The following is an 18,983-nucleotide window of genomic DNA, read 5'->3' as shown; positions in this document are numbered from 1 at the left end:
GTGTGTGTATATATATATATCTCCCTTTTGTCACCCTCATGAAGTCAAGGAGGGCAAGGAGGAACAGGTTGAGCACTGCCAGAGCCCTACAAAATGATCTTCAGCAGGCCACTGGTGTGAATGTTTCTGACCAAACAACCAGAAAGACTTCATGAGGGTGACAAAAGGGCCCCATGTCCTCTAATGGGCCCTGAGCTCACTGTCCAGCAGCATGCAGCTCGATTGGCATTCGTCATAGAATACCAGAATTGGCAGATGCACCACTGGTGCCCTGTGCTTTTTACAGATGAGAGCACGTGACAGAAGTGAAAGGGTCTGGAGAAGCCATGGAGAACATTATGCTGCCTGTAACATCTTTCAGCATGTGCAGTTTGGTGGTGGGTTAATGATTGTCTGGGGAGGCATATCCATGGAGGGTCACACAGACCGCTAGAGACTTGACAAAGGTACCTTGGCTGCCATTAGGTATCAGGATGAAATCCTTGGACCCATTGTCAGACCCTATGCTGGTACAGTGGCTCCTGGTGCACGACAATTCCTGGCCTCATGTGGTGAGAGTATGCAGGCAGTTCCTGGAGGATGAAGGAATTGATACCATTGACTAGCCACCACACTTTCCTGACCTAAATCCAATAGAACATCTCTGGGACATTATGTTTTGGTCCATCCAATGCCACCAGGTTGCACCTCAGACTGTCCAGGAGCTCAGTGATGCCCTGGTCCAGATCTGGGAGGAGATCCCCACAACACCATCTGTCATCTCATTAGAAGCATGCACCGATGTTGTCAGGCATGTATACAAGAACACAGGGGCCATACAAAGTGCTGCATACAATTTGGAGTTGCTGCAATTAAATTTTGGCAAAATGGACTAGCCTGCCACATAATTTTTTCACTCTGATTTTTGGGGCGTCTTTGAATTCAGGGCTCTGTAGGTTGATCATTTTCATTTCCATCAAATGATGTGGCATCCTTTCGCTCCTAACACATTACCCAGTCTATATCAGTATAGATATCCAGGAGGATTTCTTTTTCCCATTGAGATCTGATGTGTTTTCAAAGTGTTCCTTTAATTTTTTTGAGCAGTTTATATATATGTGTATGTATGTATGTATATGTATATGTGTATGTATGTATGTGTATATGTGTGTGTGTGTGTATATATATATATATATATATATATATATATATATATATATATATATATATATATATATATATATATAATGTACACTGAATTACTGCTTGCCTGAGGAATTCAATCTTCTTGTTTCTGTACTTGATTTGAATATAATTTGAAAGTGGGAAAGCTTTTTATTTCACTGTTTAACTGTATGCTGATATATTCTCTTATTTTTTTTTTTAACAGCGACAACTTTCTTCAATCTCATTAACCTCCAGTATAGCACAATCTCAGAATTTTGTACTGGAGAAACCTGTCAAGCCATGACAGCCTGTAATACGTAAGTATCAAATCTTCCCCAGGAAAATTTCAAAATTCATTTGTATTTATTTGCATTATTTAAAAAAATCTGTATGTAAAAAAGGTAAGTTAGAGACACTTTGTTGAAAGAATTTTCATTCCACCATATACTGTATTTAGTATCTAAGAAGAATATTCACTGAACCTGTGTATTAATTAGTATTCTTATCAGTCTTAGTTATACTTTTTCATGGTAAATTACCTTGTAAAACAAATAAGCAGGCAGGATGAGTAATATGTGAATTAAGACACATGATATTGACAGTGCATATTGCTAATTTTTTTAATTCAGTTCTCACTTAATACAATTACAAAACAGCAAGTAGTCTAAACAAAGACTTCAAAGCAGTTCTTATCCTTTCAATGGAAAATCCTCTGTCACCATGTCTCAACTGCACTGAATCTGAATGGCTGTTACATATAATGTGTAGAGAATAGCAAATTATTGAGTAGGTTGTGAGTAGATTTAGAATTCTGTAAAACAATCTGCCTCCTGTTTAGGTAGTAGATATAGTGAAAACTTGCAGTTCTCGTGTAAGTGCACCCTTGCCTAAGGTCATTGATGTTAGTTACTGTTTATTCACATTTTGGCTTAGCAGTGAGAACTAACTAAATATAAAGTTTAACTTCAGCAAGTTGAAATTGTACTTTTAAGGAATTGCAGTCTAAGAAATGGCTTTGCTAATAGCAAATCAGCACATATAGAGAGGGAAGCTTCTGTGCTTGTAATGAGAGACACTTTATTATGAACTATACAGTTGGTCCTTAATTGGTGATGTGGTGTTCAATTATGATGACTTTATACTGTGAAAACAAAATATTGCCTTGTTTCTGTCAGTGAACTGCTTGCTACCTTATGTTTTTGTTAAAGGTAATAGCTCAAAAAATACACTGTAGTTTAAGAGCTGTCTTTTCCCCCCAACAAAACATTTCCTTTCTTTTGTTTGTGTAAATCTTAAGTAATATTCCATACACGCCCATGTAAAAGCCAGTTAAACTCTTTTCCTTTCTGTTCTACTCTTAAGAAGTAATTTGTGTAAAACTGAAACCATTACAATTAGTGGAAATATTTCCCACATTTGTGGTGTTCTGGCAGCCTGTTTATTTAACAGACCATATTTGGCACGCTGTGGGGACAGAATCTCTAAATTTAAAGATTCAAGGGGCAGTAGGTGATTTTTAGTTGCACTTTTGCTTAATTCTTATGTTCCTAACAAAAAAGTGCAATTCTTTTTCTTTTGGATTTCGTAATTTAAAGATTTTATGACACCTGTAATCTCACTGGCATATGTCTGACGACTTATATAACACCTGCTGTATAGCCAGGATTGGAAAGAAATTTCTAAAGAAAGAAAGATTACATCTGCAATGCTATTAGTCAATTGAATTTTATTTTTTGAGTGGGGAATAAATCTCTATGCGGCTTTTTTAAAGATTAGAATCTATTAAAAGACATCTGCTTTGGCTGAAGAAGGGAGCTTTAATTTAAATGTTGTGCTAATTCTTTTCGTCTTGTTTGCTTGGTTGGTTGTTTGAAGGCTGTGGCCCTGCTTAATAGTCATCAGCATGTTGCAATGGTATGGGGCATGCATGAGAGAATTAGCAATTAATATCTCCTAAGGAAAAAACGCCTTCTCTTTCTTTAACTTCATCTTATCTTCCACACAAGAAGCTTTTACTGAGTGGTAAGCACAAGTGTAGGCATGAGTATATCACATGGTACTGTCTGGAATGCCATCCAGCATGGCTCCATTAGTAGAAAAAGGGGGGGAAAAAAAACAGTACAAAAAATATTAGCGCATGACTTGTGTTTTGTTTTTTGTTTTTTTTGCACCACATCAATAGCTCCCTTTTTTTGGTAAGTGTTGTCTAATTGAAGAAAACTGTTAAATGCATTTTCAGATAAATATGCTTACATGCAGGTCACTGGTTAAGATATGCTATAAACATTTCTGACCCTTTAAAAAAGGAGGAAAGTTGGTCTTGCTGTCTTTGATATAGACATGTCTGGGAATGCAACAGGCCTGTCTGGGAATGCAACAACTTCCACACATTGTGCTACATGGAATGCAGTTACTTTTATCCCTTTTGAATTTTAACAGATTTTAATCATATGATGAAAACTGAAACAACATCAGGATGCAAATGATGGTGTGCTATTTTCCTTTCATTTCCATGGTGTAGCTTTATTTTTAAGAAGAGAAGCTATTCATACTCTGTTTATTGAAAAGAAAACAAAGGTATTTCAGTAACAGGTGTCCCTTCTGCAAGTAGGCACTAGCTCAAACAGGAATGCATGTACAGTATCAGACAGATCTCTAGATAGCCATGTCTGGCATGACTTTGTTTTACATTGTGCCTACTATCTTCTGTAATAACTGCTATATGTGTGAGTAAATCAGTAGCATCAAATGCAGTTGGCTTTTTATGAATTTAATTATATTTCAGTTTTTATGGCAGTGGGGAACTATTGCACATGTATTGAAGCTACGCCTTTCTACACTTCAACACCTCCTCCACAAATTGGTGTTGGATATTTACTAGTTTTTTCTGACATTTTCCTTTCATACGGCCTTTCATAGGCTAATTTTGCTATTATCCTGCAAATTCTACCACTTTGCAGTGCTTAGTTCCTTTAAGATTTTGGTCTGAAATGTTTTGCGACATAAAGAGAAAAAGTGCTTAGCATTTGTGTGTGTGTGTGTGTGTGTGAGAGAGAGCTAAACTACTAAACTTCGCAGTGAAGTATTGTGAAAGGAAGTGCCCGATGCCTGGTTATTGTATAATGTACCGGATACGGCTTGTGACCCGAGGTGGTCAATGTCTTAACATGCTTGTTTTTAAATGTAAAAAATTTTTGACATCCGTCCATACTTTCCGTTTGTGATTCATGTGCCTTTTTACTGCATGCATGGCTTCCAGCTGTTGAACAAAGTGGTTTTCTGTTTTGCTTGCCATTACAGCAGGCACATTTATTATGCTTTTGGATGCAGTTCTGATAAGTAGTTGTATAATTTGTCTGTATTAGATAGGATTAAACATGTTGAGGTATTATTAAAAATATGTAATTAAGTAAAAACAGTGTTTGCAGATTCCTATAAAGTCAAAAGATTGTTTGAATTTTATATTATAAATTTGAAAATCTTAGAATGCATTTATACTATAATTCTTGAATTACTTCATTAAACTATTATTTAGGCTTACATACATTATGTGGCATTTGTTATATTCAGTTTTCTTTAACAATATAAGGTCCAGCTGCACATGCAGCTCTATAGTTTTACTTTAACACTTTCATAGATGTACTGTACAATATTCTATCCAGAACAATAAATATAGAAGTGCAGAGCTCTTCTACAGCAGAGTAGACTGCTTCATCATGTAGTTAGTGGTATTTTAATAAATTCTCTAATTTTTCTCACAATAGATGATTATTTTGAATATTTAGTATTTGGATTCATTTTTATTGCTTTATTTTAAAGATTTTATTTGCATCATAATAACTTGGGTCTCCTGACTAACTAGTTTTGATTTGCTTCATACTTTCTGGAAATAATGTTGTCATACCTTAAAGTTATTGTGCCAAATTTTAGGTTTTTATCTTCACTAAATTTTTGAGATATGGTGGCTTTCAAAAGGGTTTATGGCCTTTATTTTATTGTAAAAATAAGTGCCACTAAAAAACTGACAATGTTAAATAAATCATAACTTTTACACTTTTAGTGTTAGATGTAATGAATTATCAGGGATTGTAATTTAGTATTAGATGTCTAACTTCTAATATGTTGATTGGTCCACAGTTGTACTACATGTTAGCCAATTTATGGCTTGCTGAAAATTTTATAGAGAATTTTCATGTTATAGAGCAACTTTGGCCCTCACATCAGATTATTTCAAATTTGGTAGCTTTTTTAAATGCCTCTCTGAAAGAAATCAACTCAATATTTTATGTGTTTACTAATTCAATCATGCTTTTTTTCCCAGGTATTACATTATTTTTGTAGTAGATTTTGTCATACAACATCACTACCTACATTTTTTTTTTTTGTATAGCAGATTTTCATGCACAGAATTTAGCTCAAAGTTCTTTACAAGATGTTAAAGAAATATATACAAACAAATAAAACCAAATTAAAATTAATAAGAATAATGATGAATAATTAAAATTAGAAATAAATAATGCACACTTACATAGCAGATGTATTGTTAATATAGAAGTATAGTCCTTAAATATAGAATTGTTTTTTTCAAGTCTCTACAGGTGATAAGGTCAGCTGGTGGAGGGGGACAGAAAAAAAAACTTAAATTTTTATTTTTGTTGTACTCAACTATATTTGCCTTTTATTTTTTTTAAGGGGCTTCTATGTCAGTTGCAGCTCTCAACTTAGTGTTAGAATATTCCACCTTCCTGGTAACATTGTTGTCTGTGCTATGAAAAACACTGAATTTGGACTGATTATTCAGAATGCTAGCAAACATAAAAGCTGCTTACTGTATTTATCAAAATAACATTTTTAACAATACCCTGCTCTTTAGTTGTACAGTAGTTACCAGTATTTCTACTTCAAATAAAATGCAGAAAAGGTCAGAGATACTGATATCCACGACCTGCCTCACATTAACTTTTAGTCATTTTGAGACGACTAGCCAGCCTATACGTAAGTGAGGACATGCACTGGATTTAAAGTCAAAGGAGTGCAACAAGTTAATACATTTTATTGCTTTAGGGCCACACTGACTATCCACATGAAAATTTAAGTTGCCTACAATTAGAAACCTGTCATAATTAGATTTTATTATAGTTACTAAATCTGAGAATTCCTTGATAAAAAGACAGAGGTTTGTAAACAGTCAATCTGAGACATAGTGCTCTTTGAATAACTACGGCAAGAAACTCAAAAAATGTGAAAATACAAAATCTAGTATCTTTTTAATTTAATTGGTTTAAGTAGAACTGAAGTTAAGCAAAATGATGCCTCTTATTGGCTAATTAGATTACATCTTGTCTGAAGAAGGGGCCTGAGATGCCTCGAAAGCTTACATATTGTAATCTTTCTAGTTAGCCAATAAAAACTGTAATTGCTTTAAGAAAATACTCGTTAAGCAGCTGCCTTTTTTACTTTGGCAAACAAAATTGCAATTTGGAGGTGCTACTTCAATTAACACCGCTTTGCCTTGTTTCAATCAATGTAAGAAAGTCTGTTTTTCTGTCACTAATAAAATTATTAATGTGAAAAGTCTACTGGATAACGCTCTAATATTTAGTAAAGATGCATTTAAAGTTTTAGAAGAGCACACCTGCATCAAGAGTAATAGCAATTAAATTATTTGTGTTTATCCTAATTTGTTCAGACCTTTCAGTGAGGCTATAATCAGTTAGTGTAGTTCTCTTACAGTACACATTTATAGGTACAAGTTTACAGTAAACAATAAGACTAGGTCTACATAAATAATTTAAATTATCTGCGTACTGTTGTTTATATGGAATGATTTACTAGTTAGAGCACTGATGCTACGTAAGGTCAGTGGTTGGCATGATTTCATGAAACAATTAAAAACCGGGATATTGATTAAATTATGTTCATTAATCCCACATTATATTCCATTTTAATGTGTTTATTACTGATTACTTATTGCTTAATATAACACATTTTATAGACATTTCAATTACCGGCTTAGCCAGATGCAAGAAATATTCTACATTATTGTTAAGATTGATTTCCAATAGTCAATGCTGATTAATTAGCATAGCTATATTGTCTGAGAGGAACTTGATGCCTTGCCTTTTTGGTTGTAGTACATCTCTTCTGCACCCAGAATGAAGGTCAGTGCAGAAAGTCTTCAGTCATGTGTTGAAAGGGAAAAAGTTGACTAAAGGTCTTATCTTATCATCGGAGCAGAGAAAGTTGTCCAGAGATAACGATCTGCACAGCTGACTCCCAAGTCCCCACCCCAGCGATGTATAGCAGTGATCCAAAGTCCTCTTTCAGCTATTGTTACCCATGTCTGCAAATATCATTTGTTCCAACAGGAAAGAAGTACTGAGCTGACATCTTTGTTTATAATAATGCTTTTTAATGTCCAGATGAGTTGAGAGGTTCAAAATGGTTGCTCAAACGCAACACTGGAGCTTCTTTGGTTACTCGAGTTGGTTGCTCACTTTTTATTGGTGCTCCCACACTCCATCCTGACAAGTAGCAGTGGTAAAATGGATATTTGCTAGCTTCACTGCCGGGGTGTGGTTGAAGCCGGTGGTCAGTTTCTGAGAGGAGAGTCCAGATCAGAATGCCCTGCACATTAAGCTCTGTTTTAAGGGTTTTCAGGTGACTGTAGCAAGTATACAGCTTTAACATCTGTTAATCCAAAACCTGCAGTTCTACATCGATCTTTAGAAACTCATAACCACTGTTCTCCATTCAGGAACCATTAGCGGAAGAAATCTAGGCATGATTTTTTTTTTCCCATTTTTAATGCTTCATAAATTAGAAAATTTGATTTCTTCAGACAAGTGCCTAGATGCTAAAGAACAACTATAATCTGAGTAATGCCTATCAAAATTGGAAAGATATAATATCGTTTATTGTGGATATTTAGATGACCAAAGTTGTTCTAAAGCACAAAATATATATTTTTTTTATTTTACATTTTTCAGCAGCCCATAAACTGGTAATTACGCAGCATGGACCAAATATTTTTGTAGTTAAATATATCTAATGCTAACTAACAATCACTGAAAATGTTGTGCATCTAGCATTGACAGTTCAAAAGTTGTGACTTATAGAACATTTTAATTTTTTTAGTGGCACTCATTTTTAAGACCAGTTAGGGCCACGCAACCTTTTTAAAGCCCCATATTTCAGAATTAATGAACATACAACCCTAAAATCATGCACACTAGTAATTGAGTACAACAAAATTATATTTAATAAGTAGGAAACCAGAGATGGTCTGTTGGGAATGTTTTCTGAAATCTGCTGATTTGATACACATTGACTCATTTATCCCATTGTCTGTAAGTTATATTCATACATGGCTGCCCCAAGTAAAAGGGAGAGAGATCCTGAAAGTTGCATAATTGATGAATGATGAAACAAATGTCACAGCTGTTTTTCATAGAAGAAAGATGACTAGTGTGCAGCAGTGTTCTGTTGCCACATCCGTTTGCTACAATTTTCTAGACACATTTTTTGCACAAATATTTGAAATGCAGAAATGCTTTTCTTGCATAAACAATGTATTAATAAAATCTCCAGCCAATTATGTGGCCGGGATACATGGGCTTTATCTGTGAATCTTGTGCAAGACTAAAGAGATGTTTTACATTCTTGAACCAGAGGAAACTACAAACAATGCTTTCAGTATACTTTTCATTTTGCCTTTCTTGTGTGCTATACGAGAAAGCATCACTCCTGAACATTTAAGCAATTATTTACTGTATTGTGGCTGTGCCTTTACTGAAATGTCTGTTTTTACTATATTGTAGCACAGTGTCCTTTACTTCTAATTCTTTTTTTCCTTCTTCCTGAAGCCTCTCATTTTATTCGGGAACTGGGATCATTCAAACACACATTATCTTTTACCAGCCTTGGTGCGTTTGAGGAATTGTCTTTGTGTTTTTTATGCCTGCTGGTTGTTACTTGTGCCCTATCCCTTATGTAAAGGCAGCAACCTTCACATAGCAATTTGGTCAGAATATAGCCTGGATAAATGGAGAGGTTTGGCATCAGGGAAGGCATCTGCCGATACCTCTATTGGAGACATCTTGGCCAAAAAAAACCCTGTATAAAAATGAGAATAATCACTGAAGAAGAAGAACATTGAAATAACCACTTTGATATAAATGTATGTGCCTAAATTACCGATTTTTAATGCTGAACATTACTGCTGGGTAAGGTTAGTGCTAGATCAGCTAATTTTAAGGAAACCATGAAATAGTGCACAGTGTAGGATGCTTTCTAATTTCTGCAGTGAAATATGAACATTTTATAATGTATGGGACTGAAATCCTTTAATATGCAAACCACAGCAGACTAGGACTTACTTTTTAAGATGTTAACCTTTATAATTTAATTGTTTGGTGTTCTTGTGAGTGAATTTTGCTGTTTTGTCAGATCTGTACATGAAATTAAAATTTCTCATTTTTTTGCAATTTTAAATAGTTCATAAAAATTTTAAAAATGCTGGTATATACAGTATATTTAAAAGATAAAAATGTCTAAAGCTAGTACACCTAAGAATTGAATTAAGGTTTTAGCTTGGACACCTCCATGTTTGAACTTGCCTCTGTCTAATGTAATGGATTTGCTAACCAGTTGCCTGGTTACCTGTGCCAGTAACCTCCTAATTGAGTGGGAGGTGAGAGCTGAGAGAGAGCAGATAGCAGCAGGTAAAACAGGAGCTACCCTGATTCAAGTATGCAGTCTCTGCTAATAATCAGTCACATTTCTATAAGCAACATTTTCAAAGCAGATTTTTTTTTTTATTTTGAACAGCCTTTCTGTTTTTGTTGATATATTTAATATATAAATTATTTTAAATAGCAATTTATCTTTGTAGAAGAGAAATTGCTTTGTTTAAAACTTCCCTTGTTTATGTTTATGTGGGAGGAATTTATTATGACAGCAGAGAATCATTTGTAGGTAGGAAAAAGAAAAGAATTAATTGTGCAAGTGCTGCGGCTTTGTAAATTTACTTCTGTCTCTGTTGCACTACTTAAATAAATTGATATTGTTTGTTGTCCCATGGCATTCCTTTTGTTTATGAGTCTTTCATAATCTTGACAGCTAAAGACCAAAGACCTGAAGCAAAATGCAATTGAGTATATCACCATCATAGAATCACGCAAGAAAATTCCTGGTATGCTGTATACATACACCTAGACACATGTATTATTTATGTAGACACTGCATATTAATTAATGCTATGAAAAGAAAAGAAACATAGAAAACACTGGTTCATCATTTTCTTTTTACAGTCAATTTGCGCTGACATCTTTAGTTTTCTGGCCCTGAATCAAACATAGCTCCACTCCATTTCTGTAGTTTTCTTTTTTTATATGAACCATTTGATATTCACCATTGTTGTTTTGTAAATAACAGTACTACTGCTGGGCCCTTGTTGTATAAAGTGCCCCCGACATTCTCACGACTCTTTGATTGGTGACTCTTACGTGTTTTAATAGTTGACTCTGCAGGGTCCAGTCCCTTAACTGGAGAAGAGCGCTCAAAAAATGGGTAGATGTTGACAGTTTCAAAATAAAGAATAATTGTTTATTTAACTTATGTGGCATTTGCATACTGAAGACTTTAAACAGATGCTAATTCTAACTATTCTACTGTTTAAGTGATCTTCTCTTTGTTACAGTTACAATTAGAAAACAGTCTTTTTAATCTTGTTATTGTTCAAGGTTTAGATAACATTTTATGTAGAGACTAGGGGTGTGACGAGACGCTTTTCCCACGAGACTGGGTTCACGAGAATGAGACGAGACTTTTAGACATTTTTTTTTAAGACATTTTTTTAAAGAAATCCTCAATGTTTAAATATATAGCAAAAATAGCCTTTTATTTAACTGAAAAACACAAAATGCAAAAAATGCATGTCCATTTTGAAATCAACTTTATGAAATAAAACTTCTATTTTGATGAATGATATGCAGTAATAACATGTAAACACTGCAACATATTTTGCCACAAACTGACAGGCAATTAACTGCACAATAAAATTAAATAGTATAAATAAAAATAAATAATACACAACACAAATATCCCTTTACGTGCAATTAACCATAATTAGTGTAACTATCAAAGTAGTGCTGTCTTAAAACTCAGAGTGCAAAGCAATGAACAAAATTTTCTTAAGCATGGAAAAAGAGCTAAGACCTAGGTAATGAGGTAATGACCTATACAGAACAGCCTAAGATATGGTCATGTTCTTTTTTAAGAATATAAGCATGTCTACATTTTCTGGCAGCAATCGTGACCTCTGGGCAGTAACTATGTCTCCTGCAGTTGAAAAGACATGCTCACTTGGAACAGAGGTCACAGGAATGGAAAGACATTCTTTGACAAGTGGAGACAGCAAAGGATATTTGGAGCTGTTTTCTCTCCACCGTGTCAGAGGGCAGCAACTAAGTGGGATAGATGCCTCTCTTCTGTAAAGTTCAGTTTCCCTCTCAATTCCTTTGCTGGGCTGTTCTGTCTTCGAGAAAGAGTCCACTAGCAGATCCCCAAGTGCTGCCTTCTTGGAAGCAGGTTCCTCTTCTGACTCGGCTCCGCCTTCAGTTTCAAGAGCCCCCTCACCCCCATGTGTGGAACAATGAGCTGATGCCTCTTCCTTGCGCTCCATACTCTTCTCATCTGTGGGCTTTAAGCAGCAGAAACACTGACTTTAACATTAGCAAGCAGCAAAGCAGTCCCCCTCTCTCTTTTAACACAAATACACTCACTCTGATGCTCTCGTGTTTACAACACACACACAAACACAGCATGAACCTATTAAATCCATTAAAATTTGGTACTGGAAACATAAATCTTCTAGGGAAAAAAAATCAAGTCAATGATACCTGGTTTTGCTGCAACTGTTCCACCCTTTTCTGTATCCTCTGAAAGACTGCCTCACGCTGGTTGCAGTCTAGCTGCGGTAGAGACTGCAATCTTGGGTCCAGCGCAGTGCTCTTCAGCAGGTAGTTGTATACATCCCCACTGTACAGTATCTGCCTGAAATATTGCTGAGAATTGCTCTCTTTGTGTTGGCCACAGTGGGGGAATCACTGTCATTTGGTGCCATGTTTTGTTCTATCATGTTCTTCAGTGGCACGATGAGAGACACTGTGGGCCTCTTCTCTTCACACAAGACAGTGGCAGCTGTCTTTAAAGGATTCAGCAGCTTCACAAGAAATTCGGGATTGACAATGTCGCAGGTATCCAGTGTGTCAATGTTTCGGGCATTTTGTCTTATTTCTGGGCTGGTGAGCGCTGCTGCTCCAGGTAACGAACCAGCATATCCAATGATGAATTCCATCACGTGGTGACGTCCATTATTTGTGCGGTGGCAGTTGTAGCAGCTTCTGCTTAGATGTCAGTACTGCGGCAACTGTCGAACTCCGGTGAAAAAAAAGCAGTTGCACGTCTCACCTGCCCGAGCAAACGAGCGACACGCGCAACACCGAGGCCAGCCTGTTTAGCGAGATTTATTGTGTGCGGCTCAAATCCTGCCTCGCGCACAGCCACATCCATATTACGCGCATTGTCTGTTACAATAGCGATGCAATGGTTTGGCTTTTTAAGACCCCACTGTGTGACAGCTTCTTGTAAAACTTCAGCGATGTTTGCCCCTGTGTGTGATTCAAAAAGTGGGCGTCTGCAGTACAAAATGTACCATTTCCCAATTACTGTTGATAATGTGGGCTGTAATTGTGATATAGCTCTGTGTACACCTAGAAGTCCAACCGTCAGTAGTTATGGTGATGGTTTCTGCCTCTTTCAGAGCCTGTACAACGTTAACCTTGCACTCCTTGTAGAGGGTCGGGACCACCGTGCGAGTAAAATGTGCGCGTGACGGGATGGCTTACTTTGGTTCCAGTGTGTGGATGAGTCGCCGAAATCCCAGATTTTCCACCACAGAAAATGGTCTCATATCGGCTGCAATGAAAACGCCGATGTCTCTTGTTATTGCCGTGGCTCTTGCATTGGATGGTGGAAGTTTAGCTGCAAAGGCATTTGTTATGGTTGTTTGCCCTTTCATGCGAACTGAATTGCTTTCCGTTTTCTTCACAGGCGCAGCTTTTAGTAACGAGCTGTGGTTGTTTTCTAAATGCTTTTGCATAGTGCTTGTGTTAGCAGAGGTGTACGGTATTAATTTCTTACAGTGTTTACAAATTGTCTTTGTCTTGTTTGTCATTTTTTTGCTGTTTCTTATTTCCACAAGGAATCGAAAATGTTGCCACACCAACGATTTAAATATTGCGGGCGCATCTTCTATCCTTACTTCTCCCTCACACTCCATCATGCCAATAACGCAAGGATATCGTCACGTTCTCGCGAGACCAGGCGCATCTCACGAGACAAATCTGATCTTGCGAGATCTTGTACCACTACTAGAAGAGACTAATCATTTTGTATTTTGTTGAGGTTCACATTATGCAGCTTGTGTTTTTGTGTGGCTGCTCTGTGTCAGTTTGTATTAATTCACAGAACTTTCTTGCTTTGTTTTGTATACTAAAAAAAAAAAAAGAGAGAGAATTTTTGGCTCCATACCAAATTTATACAAAAATGGAGTTATGTTTACTAAGAAAATATGAGGTTGTCCAAGACATACTTTCTCATGACAGTCATATCTTTGTCAAGTTAAAGAAAATAACTGAATCCCTAGAAAGGAACTAGAAAGTTATATTATAGTCCAGTTTACATCATTCCTGTCATATTGTCTGAAGGAACATCTGATTGAAAATAACGACACACTGTTATTTAGGTGTAACTAGATGATTTAACACATAGAAAATTGTTTTTCACTTGACCTTTGTATTTCATTCAACTTCATGGTTAAAGTCATAAATGAGAACCTTGATAGTGAATTTTAAATAATGACCTTTCCCTTGTGATTTCATGCCTGGGAAAACGGTGGTCTCGATTTACCCAGCTTCAGGCCTCATTTCTCCTGAAGTGCGTGGTTAATATTGAACAGAGTGTGTTGCACTTGGGAATGTTCAGCCTCCATCAGGCCATATTTAAGCCTCTGCAGAACTGGAAACAGAATGCAATGAACCTGCATTCCTTTCTGATGTCCAGCTTTACTTTTCATGCCAGCTCAAGCAAGATAAACATAGTGCTTGTTTCGAGGCCGAATGCTTTGATGTAAAAGACCATTCTGTGTAAGGGAAGCCGCAGTTTTTGTACAAGTCAATGTAGGGCCAATGAACTCTTTTCTTTCAGCTTATATTATCAAATAGAGTTACATCTTGACTGGTAATATGATGTGTAATTTTCATAGTTGTTAATGATGGTGATACTATTATTACATTATTGAATACAATAGCAGATTCATCAGAGGTTTTTATGAAACACCTATGACCTGTTCTTAGTTTGTCATTTTTGCTACCTGGAGCTAATCTTGAGTGGATTGATGTCAGACCAGTATTAATCTCTCTGTTCCATTGGTTTTCTAGGCAGTACTACTGGTATGACGAAAGGGGAAAGAAAACCAAGTGCACAGCCCCACAGTATGTCGATTTTGTCATGAGTTTGGTGCAGAAACTGGTTACAGACGAAGACATATTTCCCACAAAATATGGTATGTATTTTGACTGCGTGGAAAACTTGAAGGGTTTGTTCTTTCATTTTGGGAAAATAAATCTTGTTGGTTATGCTGGAGAGTTGTGCCTGAACTCTTGTGTTAAGAAATTATTAAACAAGTGTCATGATAAAAATATGTATGGTGGAATTCCCATGAAAGGCTTGATATTGAAATATGAGCTATCATAACTTAGTTCCATTTATCATCTCCCATTTGAATAAAAAAATAACATTACTTGTGTCTTTTCCCATAGTTCAATGTAAAAGTTGTTGACAAGGAAATATTGCTTAGGAAATGAGTGATGATTATGTTTCTTTTGAAGGAGTAAATCCCTGTGGCTGATATTTCTGCACTATTTCATTTGCACATGCAGACGCCTTAGTGGCTGCCAGTAAAGTTAGGTAGTACGTAATACATGGGAGCATAGATAACTACATTTACCAAGAAAAAAGCTGATGAGCTTACCCAAAAGTACTGACTAAGGACAATCTTTGTAGCAGCAAAGATTGCAATAATACAGCATGTGGTCACAAAAATCATAGCATGTGCATGTTATTGAAGCAACCTGTTCCTTGTCAGAGATTTTCTTGTGTTGAACTATGAAACATGTAGGACAATAAATAGATGCATTTCCAAATATTTCACCATTCTTATGCATTTATTGGTGCTTATTACTTTTGGTGCCACCTTTTTTAGATTATATGTCATTTTGTAAAAATTCAGAGGGTATAGCCCAGGGGTTCTCAAACTCGGTCCTGGGGGACCCCTGTGGCTGCAGGTTTTTGCTCCAGCCAGATTCCTAATCAGTGACAATACCATCTCGATGGTCCGGGATTTTTCAGATGATTTTTCTATATAATAAACTTAATAAGTTATAGCGTAATGAAAATTGCATAATTAGATCTGGAACACCCTATACTGTTCTTATGTGCAGATGAAACATTTTTCTTTTCTTTTCCCAGTCACACTTTTAGTTACATTGCTGCACCAGGTATTTCTCATTACTAGGTACATATTTAATATTATTGAAATACTTTCTGCTACTTCTGCCATCCCACTTTAGTATTGTCCTCATCAGGCAGTGAGTACAGGTGATGGTTTCTCTTGAAAGTTTAAATGTCTTTCTTGGATACTCCTTGGCTTGTTAATTGTAATATTTTTAAAATAAAATTTCATTTAAATGGCACATTGGAGTTTCATAAATTATTTTATGTAAAATGTTAAGTATTAAAATGGTTAAATTTTTTTTTTTTATTATTATTGCCCGAGTTGAGAGCACTTTCCTTTAAATGTTTAAGAAAGCTTGGAAATATCATGGTTAGTCAACAGTAAGGCTCCTGAATATTTTTTATACTCCAAAGAATACAAATACTTTGATTATATTGCATTTAGCAGATTTTAGTGTCCCAAAGCTTTTTAAAGCGTTTAAAGTTAAATTTGCATTAAAAGCCATTAATGTGCAGCATTGAACTATGCATTAGGTATTAAAGCAGAATGATCTAAAAGACCATGAATTGTTAACAAACTGCACCTGAAGGTTGTGACCGTAGACTTGTGAGCTGTACTTATTTGCATAAAAACTGCAGCATATGACAAAAATTTGAGAATACCAATTGTTCTTTAATATTTTATATTGTTTTTGTCATTTCAGGAAAAGAATTTCCCAATTCATTTGAGTCATTAGTCAAGAAGATCTGTAAATACTTATTCCATGTGCTGGCACACATCTACTGGGTTCACTTTAAGGAGACTGTGGCACTGGACCTTCAGGGACATTTAAACACGCTATATGCACATTTCATTGTATTTATAAGGGAATTTAATTTGGTGGACCCAAAGGAAACCTCCATCATGGATGACCTCACAGAGGTCCTCTTTAGCAACTCTTCCTCTGCACAGAACCATGTCAAGGAGAGATGAACCTCCCACACAGATGCCCAGGAGTGAGAGTCAAGATATGAAAGAAATGGCAGAATCATCCAGTGAATAAAGAAAGGAAACCAGACAGTAGACCTTACAATCAAATGTTTCAAAAACTAAAAATGTTAAAAGACTAAGCAAGAACAGAATTTTCATCCATACTAGAAACCGAGAAAGCTTTCCCATGGCACTTCAGCCTGCCTGTCAGCCAACTCTTAGGATCCACACATGTACAGTTTTATTTTTTCAGTCTCTTTTCTTTCATTTGTGTGTTTTTGTTCTGCTTTCCTTGTTTTTGTCCAGGAAAGTGTTTATTTACTGTTTATTTTGACCCTTTTTTTTATTTAGTTCACAGATTAGAATGGTGCTAGTGCCATTTTTAATGTATTATTTGTTAATATTATATGAAACGAATGACTTTGTTTTTAACTGTAGTTAATTTTGCTTGAAAACCATTATGCAGATGATGGACAGGATAGTTTAATGGATGCGCAGTAAGTTGTGGCTGGCACACATGCTATTCTTTATATACCTATAAAGTGGACATGGGAGAGAATTTTGTAAACCAACTGCTAATTATCACCTCAGTTAGCTCTTTATTTGCCGATTTTGGTCAGATTTCATTGGTCAAGGTCTGGTTTCATAGCAGGAGTAGTGATTGGGCAGGCAAAATCCACGTGAATGCAAGTGGAATAGGAAGTTACTTCAGAGAATGAATAATGTTTAATGGGTGTACAGGGGGCAAGAACTTCCTTTTTGCAAATCAGAGCCCCCAGTGCAGTTTTTTGGAAAAAAGCTGAGATGAGCTGGTAGAGAAGAAATGGGCACTTTAAGTTTGCACCCTTCTTTTCTTGGGTTCCCTTGACCTTATTTGGTTGCTGCTTTATAGAAAACAGGCAAGCTGAGGACAAAGACATTGCTCTGTCTGCAAACCTTCATACTTTCTAATGCATTTGGTGTGTTCTGATTCAAGGAAAGCATCATGGCCATCACTCAGTACTGAAACCATAAATCTGACATATTGTCTTGTTTACCTTTAAAATAACAGATACATCAGAATTACTTACTTTCCATATTTGTCTGTATATTTTGTTTAATAGGAGACTCACTAAGTTTACATTTTTTTAATTAATCCTTTCTAATGGAAACCTTTTTCATTTTGAGTTTCTAAAGGTAGCTGAAATGGCTTGGTTCTGTCCCTGATGTAAGATTAACGTCCCAACAGTAGAAGGCTGAATGCTTGCTTATCTCTTGCTTTTTAATATTTTTTAACTTAATACTGCCTTCAGCACCCTGGTGGTGAATTCTAACAATGTGCAATAAGAGGAAAGAGGAGGGAAGTTTCTTTTTGTACACAGTGTTTCAAGTATCATGCCTTCTTTGCAAATAGGGTAATAAAAACTATTTTAATCGTGTTCAAATAGATTTATATGAAGTAATCTATCTTTGCACTTTTTATATTTGAAGATTTTTTTTTTTTATTTTATTTTTTTTTTTTTGTTTTGCCTTTCCCTCTTTCGTATTTGCATAAATTAAGATATTAAGATCCTCCAGGATCCAGTGGTCAACACAGCCATTTGTAATATTTACAGAGAAAACACTTTGAAAAAGATTCTGTCTCCAAGTCCTTGCATTAATATTACTTTATTTGATTGGAATTTGATCATTTCACCTTCTTAAAGCGGAATTTTTGTCTTTGAAATGCAAGAACCCTTTTCATTTATGAGCGTTTATAATGATTGCATCTATGAGAATGCTTTTGATTTTTTTGCAAGTTCTCTCCCCCCCAGATCTCAAACATTAAAATTGTCTTTTTGCTTGGTTAGCTGCATTGAGTTGTTATAGGAAATAATGTATAACTTATTTTTATTTTATTGTTAGAAATGTGTGTGTATATATGTAGACTGATTGATATACAGCAACCTGTAAAAGCAAGAGAGTGACCAAAAGAAAGAAAATCACACACTTTATTTGTTCATTCAGTTTGTTGTTTTTCTGCATTATGTTTTAGTGGACAGATGAAGAGAAACTTGAAAGTCATCCCTCGTCCTGACATCTACTGTCTCTCGGTGTCTGTCTGTCTGTCGTGCTAATGGCAGCAGCACGTGTACATCCTGTCATGTTGTCCACGTGCACCCCTCCATTTTGAAAGGCAGGTTAGACTGGCCTAAATCGGGATGGTTCAGTACTGTTTTTCTTTTCATTTTAATTATGGTATAAATAATTTAAACTCTTAAAGCCGTGTACAATTTCAGGTTCTTTAAATTATAACCTGTTAAACTCAGCT

The 18,983-nt window shown here is 35.8% G+C and overlaps 1 protein-coding gene across 4 annotated transcripts in view; it reads left to right on the top strand.

Annotated features, from left to right (window-relative positions):
• The window catches only part of LOC120515490 (MOB kinase activator 2-like), a 241,829-nt gene extending 223,389 nt beyond the window's left edge, over nt 1–18,440 (top strand). For all 4 annotated transcript variants that reach the window (XM_039736572.1, XM_039736566.1, XM_039736559.1 and 1 more), the window contains exons 3-5: nt 1,370–1,463; nt 14,649–14,773; nt 16,428–18,440. In XM_039736572.1, coding sequence (XP_039592506.1) covers nt 1,370–1,463; nt 14,649–14,773; nt 16,428–16,696 — 488 coding nt within the window. In that variant the 3' untranslated portion in view covers nt 16,697–18,440. The remainder of the gene's footprint in view (nt 1–1,369; nt 1,464–14,648; nt 14,774–16,427) is intronic.
• The last annotated feature ends 543 nt before the right edge of the window (nt 18,441–18,983 follow it).

Source organism: Polypterus senegalus, chromosome 1, assembly GCF_016835505.1.
Source record: "Polypterus senegalus isolate Bchr_013 chromosome 1, ASM1683550v1, whole genome shotgun sequence".
In the NCBI taxonomy this organism is placed as follows: Eukaryota; Metazoa; Chordata; class Cladistia; order Polypteriformes; family Polypteridae; genus Polypterus; species Polypterus senegalus.
Note: the sequence above shows the minus strand (reverse complement) of the source record. Positions and strands in the feature narration are given on the sequence as shown.